General features: G+C 38.8%; 1 protein-coding gene across 3 annotated transcripts in view; it reads right to left on the bottom strand.

Moving 5' to 3' along the window:
- LOC130562522 (voltage-dependent calcium channel subunit alpha-2/delta-1) overlaps window positions 1–15,063 on the bottom strand; it is a 94,065-nt gene that overhangs the window by 10,463 nt on the left and 68,539 nt on the right. For all 3 annotated transcript variants that reach the window (XM_057347590.1, XM_057347592.1, XM_057347591.1), the window contains 12 exons: window positions 14,964–15,025; window positions 14,472–14,548; window positions 8,069–8,129; window positions 7,692–7,789; window positions 5,002–5,083; window positions 4,322–4,384; window positions 3,010–3,113; window positions 2,403–2,489; window positions 1,607–1,674; window positions 1,408–1,446; window positions 1,229–1,300; window positions 948–1,100 (listed from right to left, as the gene is read on the bottom strand). In XM_057347590.1, the coding sequence (XP_057203573.1) occupies window positions 948–1,100; window positions 1,229–1,300; window positions 1,408–1,446; window positions 1,607–1,674; window positions 2,403–2,489; window positions 3,010–3,113; window positions 4,322–4,384; window positions 5,002–5,083; window positions 7,692–7,789; window positions 8,069–8,129; window positions 14,472–14,548; window positions 14,964–15,025 (966 nt within the window). The remainder of the gene's footprint in view (window positions 1–947; window positions 1,101–1,228; window positions 1,301–1,407; window positions 1,447–1,606; window positions 1,675–2,402; window positions 2,490–3,009; window positions 3,114–4,321; window positions 4,385–5,001; window positions 5,084–7,691; window positions 7,790–8,068; window positions 8,130–14,471; window positions 14,549–14,963; window positions 15,026–15,063) is intronic.

The following is a 15,063-nucleotide window of genomic DNA, read 5'->3' on the forward strand; positions in this document are numbered from 1 at the left end:
AGGAGATATTTTGAAGAAAGTTGGTAACCGAACCGCGCCGGCACCTATTCGCTTCTATTGCATGGACACAAAACCAATGCAAGTAAATGGGTGCCAGTTATCAACAATCTTTCAAATATCTTCTTTTGTGTTCTGTGAAAGAAAGGAAGTCTTACAGGTTTGAAATGACAAAAGGGAGAGTAAATGATGACAGAACTATGACTTTAATTTAAAATGAACAAGAGCCACTTTAAAAAAGTCTAATATTAGGTATACAACCAAAAGCGACTTTACATGCTTACTTTTGTGCCAGCAGCTAAACCATCTATTCAATCTGGAAATCTTTACTGATTTTTAATTGATGTTATTTATTAAACAATTATGAACAACTGAATTTATATTGACGTATACTGCATCAGGTTTAACGTAAGACCTTTACGTAAGTCCTTCATGTGCCAGTTATGTTGTATCTAGCCCTATTGCTAAATGCCCCTTGTAAGATTAATAAAGTTGTAACTAAACTAATAATTCAAAATAGTATTTTAACTTTATCGATTTTTCAGATAACAGTTTTAGATTCTGGGTTCTGTCAAGTACCAGTACATGAATGCTTTTGTAAACAAACAAGTTGAAATTTATGAACTCCATTTACTCACCCTCGAGTTGTTCCAAATCTGTATAAATATCTTTGTTCTGTTGAACACAAAAGAAGATATTTTGAAGAATGTAGGAAAGCAAAGTGTTCTGGGGCACTTTTGACTACCATTGTCATTTTTCCTACTATGGTAGGAAAATTACAAGCATTCTTCCAAACATCTTTCTCTGTGTTCATCAGAACCAAGAAATGTATAACTCGAGGGTGAGTAAATGATGAAAGAATTTTTATTTTTGGGTGAACTGTCCCTTTAAAGGTTGTCTTATGACATCCCGCTGTAAAATGCTTTCACTGCTACAAGAAACCTTCTTACCACATAAACAGATCTGGGTCCTGCAGCAGCTTTCGTTTCTCTCTCTGGGTCGCAGACCGACTGGTAGTCGTAGGTTTTATTGACGGAGTAGAGCGAGATGTTGACCAGAGTGGTCATCAGAACAGGGTCCACTTCACCGAAAAACTGACCAATCTGAACATCAGAGAGAATGATGGATAATCCACCATTAAACTTAAAAAATGACTTCTGTCTGCATTTATTCTACATAAACAGCACCGACACGTCAAAAAACAATGTTATTAAAATAGTAAAAGAATTACCTGTGTGATATAATCATCCTGATTGGACATAAGAAGAAATCCACCATCATCCAGAATCACACAGTCCACTTGCTAAAAAGTCAAAACAAGAATTCATCAGAAAAAGAGTCAAACTCACTTAACCGAGTAGAGAACATCTCACAGACGGCCTCAAAGCAGCCTGAAGCGGTCAGGCCTACCTTATCATTCCTCAGACACCCACAGATCTCATCCTTACACTGCAGAGAGGAAATGAAACATGAATTCATGAAACATCAGTTTTACAGCGAGTCAATTCATGTCGGCTCTCGGACTGCGATATCCACCATCAAGAGAGGCTGCACTTGACTAAACAGCTTTAACACGCGATGATAAGGAAATGAGTTTATATCCGCTTACGTTTTTCTTTGTGGTGGCGTTTATGAAGATGTTCATCCAGGCCGACACATTGAGCTTGACACCCACCACTGAATGATAACACAACACACATATCGTTTGATCGGTGAGGATCAAAAACGGATTCTGATCATGTTAAGGTGATGAAAGCAGCGTCAGATTCAGACTTAATATTACTCCAACGATGGTTTTAATAATTCAAGATGGACTACGATCAAAGCATTAGTCATCACAAATTTATTGAATCATTATCAATTTTTTAATTATGTGCCACAGAGAAACTACAAGTGGATTATTTACAGCCGCAGAAAAAATGAAATTTTAAAATGTACTATTTATAGGTATGTGTTTAGGTAAATATGATCATTTTTGTTTCATTCTGTGAACTACAAACAATATTTCTCCCAAATTTCAAATAAAAGTATTGTTTGTATATGCAGAAAATGAAAACTGGAGAAACGGGTGAAAATAACAGAAAAGATGCTCTGTATTTATGTGTCTTGACAGGCTGTCAGTCTTTCACATTGCTGTTGGATGAATTTATGTCACTCCTGAGGTTTGATTTTGTTGAAATTCAACAAACGCTGAACTGGAATGGCCACAATACATCTAGAAATGTTGATTAAATGAAAATTCGGAATGGTCTCTTATTTTATATACAGGTATATATATATAATTTCGTGGCTGTATATTATGTATTTATAAATCTGTGTTTTATTTATTATTAAAAAAAATTAAATGAATGCTTGTGACTATAGATTTAAAGAAAAACATGATTCATGGAAATGTAAGTGCTCACCTGCTGGTTTCAGTTTTGCTCCATTCATTTCCAAGTCTACCGCTTTACTAATCAAGATACCAGACTCATAACCAGACTCCCTGCTCTCTGTTCCAAGAGAAAAGACAAACACAGCTGAAAACAAAACATGCATTTACTACAACGGCCAGATTTGCTCTTTCCGCTCTGTTTTCTCTTAGCTAATCCAAACAGACATGGGTTTAGTGTCCAAACGTCTGCAATGCAGTTTTGGCTGCTCGTTCTGGAAAACCTGCCAAGGCAACATGCTACATGTGATCCTAAAATGTTTGAGAGATCTGCTTTTCACGTTAGCGTGAAACCTCCCATAAACACGAGGACCAGGCGTTCCCTCTTGGTTGGGTTTTTGGATATATGGGTGCTGATAGACCGTGTTTGTGTGTGTTAGTGCTGCAGACCACACATGCGTGAATGTGAGGTAGTCTCATTGAACGGTAATTCCCCAGTAATATAAGATTACTCCATCCTGGCGAGAGATCTGTAGGTGCGTGTTTCAAGTAGATCAACAGCTGTCTGATCAGAGCAGAACGCCAGAGAGAGTGCACAGGGGATGGGGAAGTGTGTGTGTGTGTGTGTGCACGTCTCTTACTGTTGACATATGGGGCAGTAAAGATGTATATGTCATTGTCCAAACTCCTTTTGTAAAAACTGGAATCATAGGTTTCGGGATTTTCACCCCATTCCTCCCCACCACTAAGAAAAGAGAGAGAGGGAGAGAGACAGAGAGAGAGAAAGATGGAGGCAAAAAAAGAGAAATGAGGGAAAGAACAATAAGCTGCTGATCCAGAGGCCACAAACCGAGAATCCGTGCAAACATAATGCAGAATGAATCATTTTAACAAGCAACAAAACATCTCGTGAATTGGTTTGAAGAAAAACATTTTCCTTTCATTTTTGACAGATTCCCTCTGGAAAGATAGTGTGTGGCAAATAAAAGACCAACAGAAGTACAAAAGTACAACAACGTATAGCCACAAGACTTGTTTTTCCACATCATTGCGCCTTTAATAGATTTGTGGATCTAATACGTGGATCACTGGATGAAGAAGAAAAAGCTTATCCAGAAAACTACGGACGAAAAATAATAATCATAAATTGGGATTTCCGTAACTTCTAAGGGATAGAACTTTGAACAGACATACAGTTTGATTTTGTTCCATCAAACACACGGTCTCCAGTAAAGTGTACATACTGCTCTACAGTATTTCAAACCGGTTACACTATTACAAGATCTAAATTATAACATGATTTGTCACATTTTTTACTTTTTTAAATGTCCTCACAAGTCTGTTTTTGACTGCACTGTAGACGGTTTCAGCAGCGACAACATAAACAAAAGTTATGTGGCCCGAAATTCGATACAATAAAATATTAATATGAACCTAAATTGAACATAAAATAAATTGTTATAATATAACCAAACACAGACTGGAAGTTAACTTCGGACCAGACGCGTGCGGACATTTTTAAAACTTATAGTTACACCTGTACACAAATCAAAATTGCATAAGTACTTCCAGTTGCGAAAAGACCTGCAATGGTGTATCTTATTTAACACCACCCTGCTGTTTTACACCACAAGCGTAAGTTTATGAACTCAAGCACTCACTGTTATAGATTAAAGTTAATAAGTGTGTGTGTGTGTGTGTGTGTGTGTGGGGGGGGGGGGGGGGGGGGGGGGGGAGAGAGAGAGCACTGCACATGGCTCCCATAAGAATTCTCAAAGAGTCACTGTGTACTAGACACATCCTCTGAAACATCCTCTCTCGCTCTTTCATTCAGTCTCAGACGCAGCCCCCCGCAGGCCTCGCCGACAGAAATGATCGCAAAGAATTTAGCATCTCTCGCACCCATGGGACGAGAGCTGCGGGTTTCACTATGAACTATGAATGGAATTTTACCTTTTCGGATAGACACGTGTGATGCCTCCATCCGTAGCCACAAACCTGGCCGAGACTGCTTCCCTAATGAAAAACAAAGACAGCGTGTTTAGCATCTTGTTATTTATTGATCCTGAGTCGAACAGAACATTGTCTGCATTGCACGAAGTAACGAAGTTCTCTTCGAACAACCTGCAGAAAGTCAACAGACTTCATAATTCTGTTATTCAAAGGACCCCAAAAAACAAGCACTTCTACTCAGCTCTGCACCTGAGAGCACTTTGTTAAGTTATTCCAATACTTAAAATTCCTAAGATCAAATTCAATTACGTTAAAAGTGTTAAGGGTTTTCCAAACAACAATAAGAAACTCAGTCGCCAAATTCCCTCAAAAATTAAACCATCATGAAAGATTCGGGTCATTCCGCGGTGTGATATTTTAATTGAAACATCATGTAGCACTTATTCTCACATTATTGTGAAAGTGCCGTGTTTCTCGATTCCCAGACGATCTGATTCTTTAATCCCAGCTTTAAGACAACAGTTTTGTTCATGACAGGACTTTAAATAGAGCTTTGTACTTAGAAAATATATCAAACAGTCTCTATAGCCTGAAAACCCACATTCATACTTGGCTTTAACTCAAAACTCATCTCTGAAACAAGCTACTTCACACAGCTTTTTTTACACTTTTGAACTTACATATTCTGATCCTTCCAGATTTTGACAAGGTCAGCAGTAAGACCAGCGTCCAGCAGTAGTCGGTTCACAAGACTGATGTTACCTAATAAAACACAAAAGCGTAGCGAGGACACTTATGGAAATGAAGAAGCAAAAACAGCACGGATACGTGTACAAACAACGGAAGTCCCGCCTTTTAGTAAAAAGAGCCAATCGTTAATCGAGACTGACGATTCTCTGGGGCCTGGCTCCGCACAGAGGCTTGTGAGGCGCTTGCCAACCTCGAAAAAGGTGTTTTTTAGTGCTATTTAAGCTTAGGAAGCAAAAGTTATGGTACAGTTGATGTCATGTTTAATCGTTGGTTGGAAATATGCTATTTAATTCTGATTTTTGACAGATTTTCAAAATATCTGTCTTTCCCCGTATAGTTCACCCATAAAGAAAATTCTGCCATGCTCATCCTCTTGTCATTTTAAACCTGTGTGACTTTCTTCCTTCCGCAGAATGCAAAAGAAGATATTTTGAAGAAAGTTGGTAACTGAACAGTGCCGGCACCCATTCACTTCTATTGCATGGACACAAAACCAATGCAAATGGGTGCCAGTTATCAACATTCTTCCAAATATCTTCTTTTGTGTTCTGCAGAAGTAAGAAAGTCATACAAGTTTGAAATGACAAGAGAGTGAGTAAATGAAGACAGAATTTTCATTTTTGGGTGAACTATCACTTGAAATAGCTGCCCGGAGGTGTTGCAAACATGGCCGCCAAGTGGCACGATTTCCGTCAACAAACTTTGATGGAAATCATCACGGTTGTGACATCACAAAGGCATTACAAAGAGGTCTGCGCAAAATTTATAAAATAAATGGCATATTTACACAAAATTCCCAACAAACTAAATACTCATCGACAAGACTTTCTGCAAACACTGCACGAGAGGAAATGCTTTTGTTATTTAGCCCAAACATTGTCAAAATATCTTAATTATTGATAAAGCAATCACAACGGGCAGAATATTCTATAATGAGCATAATGAATAAATAATAAATGGGCAGAGTGTATTGCACATTAACATACAAGCACCCACATTTAGCTTTCAGCAACTCGACCCACCCAGATGTTGTAAAGCAAAGAGTAAGAACGAAGATAGGAGTAAAACATATTTAAAAAATACAGCGTGTTTAGAGATTAAAGGTTAGAGACAGTAAAAGTAAATTACAACTTCTTTTGATTTAAGAAACTACGAGTAATATTATGTGGACTTCAGAGTAAAAGTACAACAAAACTGTAGGACAGAGGGCCCCTCACTTTGGTGACAAACTTGTTATTTCTAAAGATGAACGTATAATATGGCTTTATTTTTCTAACTGAGTCATAAAAAAGCTAACAAACATTGGGTGTGTTTTGCGAGTGACTAATATCTGTCGTGTTGTGATAGCATCTCTTTACAGAAATCCATGTGAGTCATCAGAAGTGCATTACAGACCACACTAATCAATTACCCAGAGCCATTACACAGAGATCTAGAAAGGTGACCTTCACAGACTGCGGGACAGCCACACACGCTGACATCACACGAGCGGGAATCAACCTGACTCAGCCTCTATGAGAGAGTAATCTAAACCCTCTCACCTCAATATCACTCCATCATGTATTGATGAGTCCACCGCTGTTATGTTTGTCAAAGACACAGTAGTGTCTCCAAAAAGAATTTGTAACCTTAAAGAGACAGTTCACCCAAAAATAAAAATTGTGTGAACATCTACTCACCCTCGAGTTGTTACAAATCTGTATACATGTATTTGCTCTGATGAACAACACGTACTCACTGTGCAAACCTTTTTGAGTGGACAAGTAAGGTACAAAAAAAAGCGCTATTAAAGTCCCAGTGAAATAAAAAATTACAATGCCTATTTTTTCATGAAACATTGCAGCGTTTATTGTAAATAGTTTATCAGGGTGGGTCATTCTCTTTTTAAAATGTGTGTGCCCTCATAATCTTCAGTTGCACTTCTGTCCTGTATTGACTATCTATCTTAAATGCCGTTTCACGAGTTCGCCTCACAGATAATTAAGGTGGGACGGATAGTATGCGTATTTGGCGTGCTGTCCCGGGGCGAGGGTTCCGAGCTCGGGAGTATTTGCCGAGCTCGGAACCCTCGCCCCAGGACAGCACGCCAGGGGAATGGGTCCCGGGCCCGGAGTGAGCGCTGACCCGGGCTGTCCCCCGGTGCTGAGCTGTAGAGGTATGGTGAGGAGACGGGGTGGAGGAGGGTTTGCGAGAGATCCGGCAGAATGAAGGTAAGGCGTCTTTACTATTTATAGGCGGATGCTGAGATTGGGTGATTTATTATCGAAAGCCAGCCATGTTAATTATATGCTCGTGCTCCTCCCGAACCTTGTTTATAAAACATGTTAGATGGCTTGGGCGGAGCATCCGTTAACTCCTCCCCTTCAAGTGTCAGCCTGCTGCCAGTTCCATTTCAAAATGCAACAGCTGTTTTTATACATCCAATCAAATCGCAGAGAAAAACGAAAGCCACGCCCACTATTTTTCTCATTCGAAATTCCATTTCACTCGAAAAAGCGTTCAAAATACGGAAGTTAAAACGATCGCACTTCCGGTTCACGGGGACTTTAATCAGCGGCAGATTAAAGTGACATGCATCATATTATAAATGTAGAACTGTATGAATGTGAAGTGCACTTACACGCTGGGTCATTGGGGGTTTTTCTGTCTATGTATTCATTGAAGTCCATCAGGAATTGAGTGTTGTTGGTTGAGATTTTAAGGTCCTTGCAGTATTCCCTGAAAAAAAGACTAAGTCTAAATATAAAGGTAATGATGTAATGGCCAAACATTTTTGTTCTGTTGAGTCAGATTCATTGTTAAGGGGAGCAGAGTCTGAAGGTGTGAATTTACAGGCCTTCAAAGACCAATGGAGTCTAGATACAGCCCATATAAACCTGTCAAGAGTACAGCCTGTGGGAGGTCTTCATTTCTGCTCTGTGTGTGTGTCTGTGTGTGTGTCTGTGTGTGTGTGTGTGCGTGCGCGCGCGTGCGTGTGTGTGTGTGTGTGTGTGTTACCTGGGCGCAATAAAGGTGTAGCCATATTCCTCAAATTTCTCCTGCTGCATGGTCTCAGAGGCTAGAGAAAGAGAAGGGGGAAGGTGTTTCGATAAACTTAATTGAAAACTGAAACTGGAACAAAGAAAAACAGCAAGCAACAAAAAACAAATGAATGGATTTACAAAAAAATCCCTGCGACATTTAGCCTTAAAATAAAAAACATATTTTGTTATTTAAATATTGGCTCCTGTCTTTTTAAAAGAGATTCTCTTTAGATTCTCTAGATTTTAGGGTCAGGAAAAATTGAAGCGTATGTCATAAAACTGTTCATACATTTTGGTGGAAGTGAAAGATTCTTTTTGAATGCTTATATCTTGTAAATGGGAATGTCAATGTTTCGAGCACACTTGTTTACAGATATGTTTTAGGCTAACATATTACACAACTTCTACTAACATACTAAAAGTAAAAAACTTTTTGATTTCATGGGGACAATTTTGATTCCATGGGGACTTTAAGTGAACTTAGTTGTCATGTCATGAACAAAATGTCATGATAAAACTAAATCATCAGTATTTTTTTTAATCATAAAACAGACTTCTTTATTACGGCAAATATTATTTAGTCATTTTATTTTAATTTTAGGATGTACTATGTCCCATTGACAGCTTTTTGTGATATTCATACTTTAAGTATACGTATGGCAAAAACATGGCTAAAAATGCCAAGCTCAGAAATAAAGGCATGCAAATGACAGCAAAACACACACAACAAAAAAACCTTAGTTTGAAATAACATGTGAAGATTAGATAAGGATGAAGTACTTGCCCTTGTGCCCTGTTGTGAAAATCCGACCAATCAGAGAACAAAGAGAGAAGATAAAGTTTTATCATTGTCATAGTCCCACAACCAGTCCAAAACTGAATCTGATATTTTGAAAACAGCATTTCATATAAAACATGCACATGATAGAATATTGAGATGAAGCCAGAGCCTGGACAGACAACAGAGAGTCGAGTCTGAGATTAGAGAGGTGTAGAAAGAGATACAGACGACTCTTTCCATTTCACACACAGAGTTATGGGAGATATGACAGGAGTGAGCAAAGACTTTGGCAGGCATAAGCAATAAAAGCAATTCTGATGCTTGATACAGACATCAACTGACACAATAATCAAACAAATTGGCACATTTTGTGTGTGCCATTAGCAAAAAAGGGGGACAAGTGAGCAAGCCAAAGGATTTGGGACAAGTTGTTCCCTCTGTCTCAATCAAAACAAAACCAGACCATCTCAGCCTACAGAAAATTCCAGATTTTCATTTCACCAATCAAATGGGAACAAAGCAGAGACAGACAGATAAAACTTTTTGCCATTGTGTACCGTAATTCTCGAAACAAAACCACCAGACAAAATGCATTTACAACAGATTTGAGACAATTGCTCAAATGATCCATGTGTGTCTAATTACGCTGTTGACTCTGGATTTACGCAATAAGAGGCCATTACTTCTGGAGAACCAGTTCAGATGAACGGAACATGAAATGAACTAAACCCAATTTACATAGCCTTCTTGTATTAACACGCTGCTTCATGTGGCTTTTTGGCTTAATGTGAGACGCCAATCACATTCAAAAATGGAGAAATCTAAATTCACATTCATAACCACAGGAGAGCTTTTTTACATAAGGAATACAACTTCAGATCAAATGACACGATGTGTAGCAAACATTGAACTTATTGAATTTCTTGCATAAATGTATTAAAAATGGTTGGTTTAAAGTGACAGATGTAGTTCAGAAATATCTGACAGCTGATTGGACCGTCAATGCATCTCATCATAAAGTGCAGTACAGTGGTTGCTCTTTTTTCAATTATTTGATTAAAGATACATTAAAAATGCTTATTACACGGAGCCCCTGGAATACTTGATTCTGATTGGCCGATTTGCGCCGGGTCCTGATCACACTGTCGGGGTTTATTCTTGGGACAACAACCGGCTGCTTGTATATTATCCCTTACTTATTGCATTGGTGTGTTCGGAGTATAAACTGAAGCTTAGCTTTGAGAAGAATTAAAAGAGGCTTGACAAAAAATTACAACACATGCCAATTTTATAATTAATAAATGTATTTTATTTATTTAAAAATGTATTATATTATTGTAATTTAAAAGTTTAATTTAATTTGAACTTTTATCATTTTAATATTTTGATATTACAATATTTTGTTTAATTACATTTTATTTGTATAAACTGAAGCTCAGCTTTGAGAAGAATTTAAAGGGGCTTGGCAAAAAAATGACAACATGTCACATGCAAATTTTATTTCATTTAAAATTGTATTTAATATTTTAAACATTTATTTTTTAATATTTTCAATTTTCAATATTTTAATTAAATTGAATTAAAATTGTAGTCAGTGTATGATTTATTTCCTGTGTGATTTTTTCTGCTTTTTTTTACATAATAGAATAAAACCCAATACAATTCCCGGACATGCTGTGGTGTGCCTTTTTGCTAAATACTTTTGTCTAAATACCTCAAAAGTTAAGTGTTTAGTCCATTTTGTTCCAATCACCTCATATTGTGATGGTTTACTGTAATCAAACCTGAGGATGCATTAAAAGTACAACAAAAGAGTTCAGATGATGTGCCTTCCTACATTTTACTTCAAAAATGATTATTTCTATCAGGTTATATTTGTGTATGTTAAAAGTTATTTCACTGTAATAGCAAAGAGGATGCATGCATTGCCAATTTGCCATCCTGATAAAAAAGGCTTGACTTTTCAAAACTAAACTTTTCAAAAATGCCCTCGAGTCATCACTTTTGGCCATTACTGTACATCTTACTACTTCTTTGAGATGAGTTGTGTAATTGGGGTATTGGACTGGATGTCTGTAGACACTCTCTCATTAGCTCTTGTTACTGCATGCGTGGGGGGGATGAATGTCATTAGTAAAGCTTCAGATCAGAAAAAAATAACAACCCGGCCTTCACCCACTGATAACACACAGGGACGGCCCTGCTGGTTAACAGAACGCGTGTTTGTGTCAAAGTGTCAATGAGTTTACATCTGTATGCGCTCTGCGGTCAGCGACTTTCCCATCTATATAATTAGCACTACGTCCGACTTTTTCCTCGGCATTACTCATCTAACAAAACCACTTGGTGACAAACCCAGCTGCCTCTGAACTCGTGAATATCCGGTCAAGTCGAGGTCCTGCCAGGTCTCAGATCAGCCCCAGCGGCCGAGTCCATCATCACAGGTTTCAGTTACGACCAGCCGCAAGGACACGTCCCTTGAGAGGGCTCTGCGTTCACCTGTTCTTCTCATTATTTGCTCTGCACGGCTCCCTAAAGCCGCACTTCTCTGGTTCTGGCTGTCTGAAGTTTACACTCTGCTTTCAGCTTCGCTCAAACAAGCCCCGTGGAGCTCCCAGAACGAAGAGTCAAGGCTCCTAAAGCATCCAGAAGCACCTCCGGAGAGGGTACGCCGAGACCTGACCCCATATCTGCCGCCTCTTTCGCCTTCCTCAATAACCATATGGACCTGACTCTTTAAGAGCCTGTAAATCTGTGCCAGGCTCTTTATGATGAGAAATAAGAGAGAATCATTTGGGGGAGGAAGAGAGCACACACACACACGGGTATATATATCTGCAGTAGCAACTTCACACAAGGCAGAATTTAGAAATATTAACACATTAACACGCACCCAAACACATAATAAATTAGACACGTAACTATAACTGGCTACTTTTCATAGCGCTTGAATTGAGCTCGGGCTCCTACACGACACTAAATTCCTGCGGCCGCTGCTTTCCACCTCAAGTAGCGGAGCATTACTGCTTACAAGCCACAACGTGACCTATTTGTGGTTCCAAAACCTGCTCGTACTCATTCTTACACAAGCTAAAGTTTCATTTCTTGGCTTTCTTGCTTGTAATAGCTGAAGCTGAAGCCATGCGATCTTACGAAGCACTGTTATGCTAAAACAATTACGCTCATGAACGACAAGTGGGGAAAAATACACTTTTGGTTCAGAACTCCACATACTAGTTTGTTCCTTCAGCCCGGCCCCTGTGTTGCAAGACATATTCTGAGCCCAATATTTAGTGGTGCTTGCTAAGGCGAACATCACTTCTACTATTGTTAATACTTAGACATTTTTCCTAAGCATTCCACGTTAAACTGATCCTGCACAGTTTACGCTATATGGAAGTGAATGACACCTCAACACGTGCAGTTGGTTGAGTGCTTTTCTAAGCATAAAATCAAAGTCTTACAATGAAGGATGGACCCAAGAACACCCTAGCCAAAAAACAGAGAGAGCACCTCACACTTAAAGGGGTAGTTCACCCAAAAATGCTAATTCTTTTACCATTTACTCATGTTCATGGCATTCCAAACCTGTATGACTTTCTTTCTTATACAGAACACAAAAGAAGATATTTTAAAGAATGTTGGTAACTGAACAACACTGGCCCCCCATTGATTTCCATTGTATGGACCACTGAGACATTTCTCAAAATATCTTCTTTTGTGTTCCACAGAAGAGTGGATGTATGTACAGGTTTTGGATGGTAAGAGAGTGAATAAACGATGATAGATTTTTATAATAAAGGTGCTACTACACGATGACATAGAAGAACCATTTTTGACTGTATGGTTCCATTAAGAATCTTTAACATCTTTCTGTTGCACAAAAGGTTCTTTGGAGTGGAAATGTGTTCTTTTGACATGAGAATATAATGAAGAAATTGTTCTTTTAAGAAAAAACATTCAAATGATTCTTCTATGGCATTACTGTGAAGTACCTTTTGTAGCACCTTTATTTTTAAGAGTTTAGCATTGTGATGGAGTTTCGCACACATTTTATTTACAAAAAAAGATCCATTTTTGAAATCTGTTACCTCTGATAAAAGGCATTTCCATACTCAACATTTTTAAAATCAGGGTTAGTTTTAACTGCATTAGCACCAAAGACTTTCATCGACTGCAGATACACACAGATCACGCCAAAAACAGCAGGAAACGTAAAGACTTGCATGCATAAATAAATGTACAGAAACGTATCAAGGAACATACCAAATGTCTGTAACAGTTTACAATCAGGCTGCATTTGTTAACATTAAACAACAATGAATAATACATCTACAGCATTTATTAAAGGGACAGTTCACCCGAAATTCAAAAGTCTATCATCATTTACTCACCCTCAAGTTGTTCCAAATCTGTATAAATGTCTTTGTTCTGATGAACACAGAGAAGATATTTGGAAGAATGCTTGTAACCAACCAGTTCTTGGCCACCATTGACTACCATAGTAGGAAAAATGACAATGGTAGCCAAAAGTACACCAGAACGGTTTGCTTTCCTACATTCTTCAAAATATCTTCTTTTGTGTTCAAAAGAACAAAGAAATTTTGAAAGCAATTTTTCCTACTATGGTAGTCAATGGTGTCCAAGGACTGTTTGGTTTACGAGCATTCTTCCAAATATCTCTGTGTTCATCAGAACAAAAAAACTTGAGGGTGAGTAGCCTACATGAAGACAGAATTTTCATTTTTGGGTGGACTGATCCTTTAGTTCATGCTAATTTCAGCATTTACTTTAAAATCAGTGTTAACATTAGAATTGCACAACGAACTAACATTTTATGGACATAACTAACATTAACAAAGCTTAATAAATGCTGAGAAAACTAGAATGTTGATAGTTAGTTCATGCTTGCTAATGCATTGACTAATGTTAACAAATACAACATCAATTGTCAAGTGATAGCGAAATGTCTAATATCAGGAAAACAAAGAGTACAGAACAAGACAGATAGAATGTACTTGCCCCATTGTGCTGTGCGATTAATCGATTACAAGACAGAAAGAAGGAAAAACTTTAGAAGGTGGGATTACAGTTAAACCTTGCACTAAAATACAGAATGCGGTGTTGTGCATGTAGCTTAAGGCACAATAAAGGCGTGTGTGCAGAAATTTCTAGCAATACACATGTCTGTGTGTGTGTGTGTGTGCGTGCATGCGTGTGTGTGCAGATGTGGGCTCTAGCAGCACATGTCCAGAGGGGATGGAGTACTGCAATCTCTCATCCCAGCCGGGGCCCCTGTTTGCTGGGGAGAGTCAGATCAAACGCCTGGCTACACTGCTCAGGATGGGTGGAGACCAGCTGGACCCCAGTTTAATACAGAGGGCCTGACAATCAAGGTCACACACACGCCTTAAACATTAACGCACGCACACAAACAAGCAGACCTCTCAAACATTTGTGAACGCTCTTCAGCGATTTCATTAAAACAATAGCTGCACACACCGCAGGCTCGATCTGTTCTTGGTACATGACAGTACTGTGTTTGGATAACGTGTGGAGCTGGTTTGTGTGTTTCGGGCGAACAGACGGTACTCACACATGGCTTGTTTGATAGTGTTCCCCAGGTTTGCCTGGATGTAGTGCAGATTGTATTCGGGCAAGACCAAGGCCAGGCTGACGGAACACCCGCACACCGAATGGAAAAAAAGAGAATGTTTTTTTAAATATAGTGACAAAAACGTTCATACAGTTTATGAAATGCTAAAACAAGGGCCGTTTCTCAGTTTCAAGAACGCGAAGAAAGGACTTGTGTTCTTGGGGAGACCGGTCTTGCGAAGCAGCCTCGGAAGAACGAACTCGGATGGACGCGCCACAATGACTTATGGGTTCGCTACGCGCAAAAGTCTGCATTCAATGCATCCTTGATATCAAGAACACATCCGGGTACTTTCATGCGCTCTCTGTACTTGTGTTCTTGGGTATTGGAACCAAACTGAAAGATGACGTAGAGCGAGAACACGAGGACACAAGACCGCTGAAGAACGCATATTGAGAAACGGCCGAGACCACAACATTTATAAGCACAAACCTGTAATCTGTACCAGTAACAGGTGCCCATGTGTAGGTCCTAATCCCTTGATCGATGTATCTCTGATTTTGTTAAAAATAAAACATGAGAGAAAAAATGA

The sequence above is a fragment of the Triplophysa rosa genome, linkage group LG12, assembly GCF_024868665.1.
Source record: "Triplophysa rosa linkage group LG12, Trosa_1v2, whole genome shotgun sequence".
Lineage (NCBI taxonomy): Eukaryota > Metazoa > Chordata > Actinopteri > Cypriniformes > Nemacheilidae > Triplophysa > Triplophysa rosa.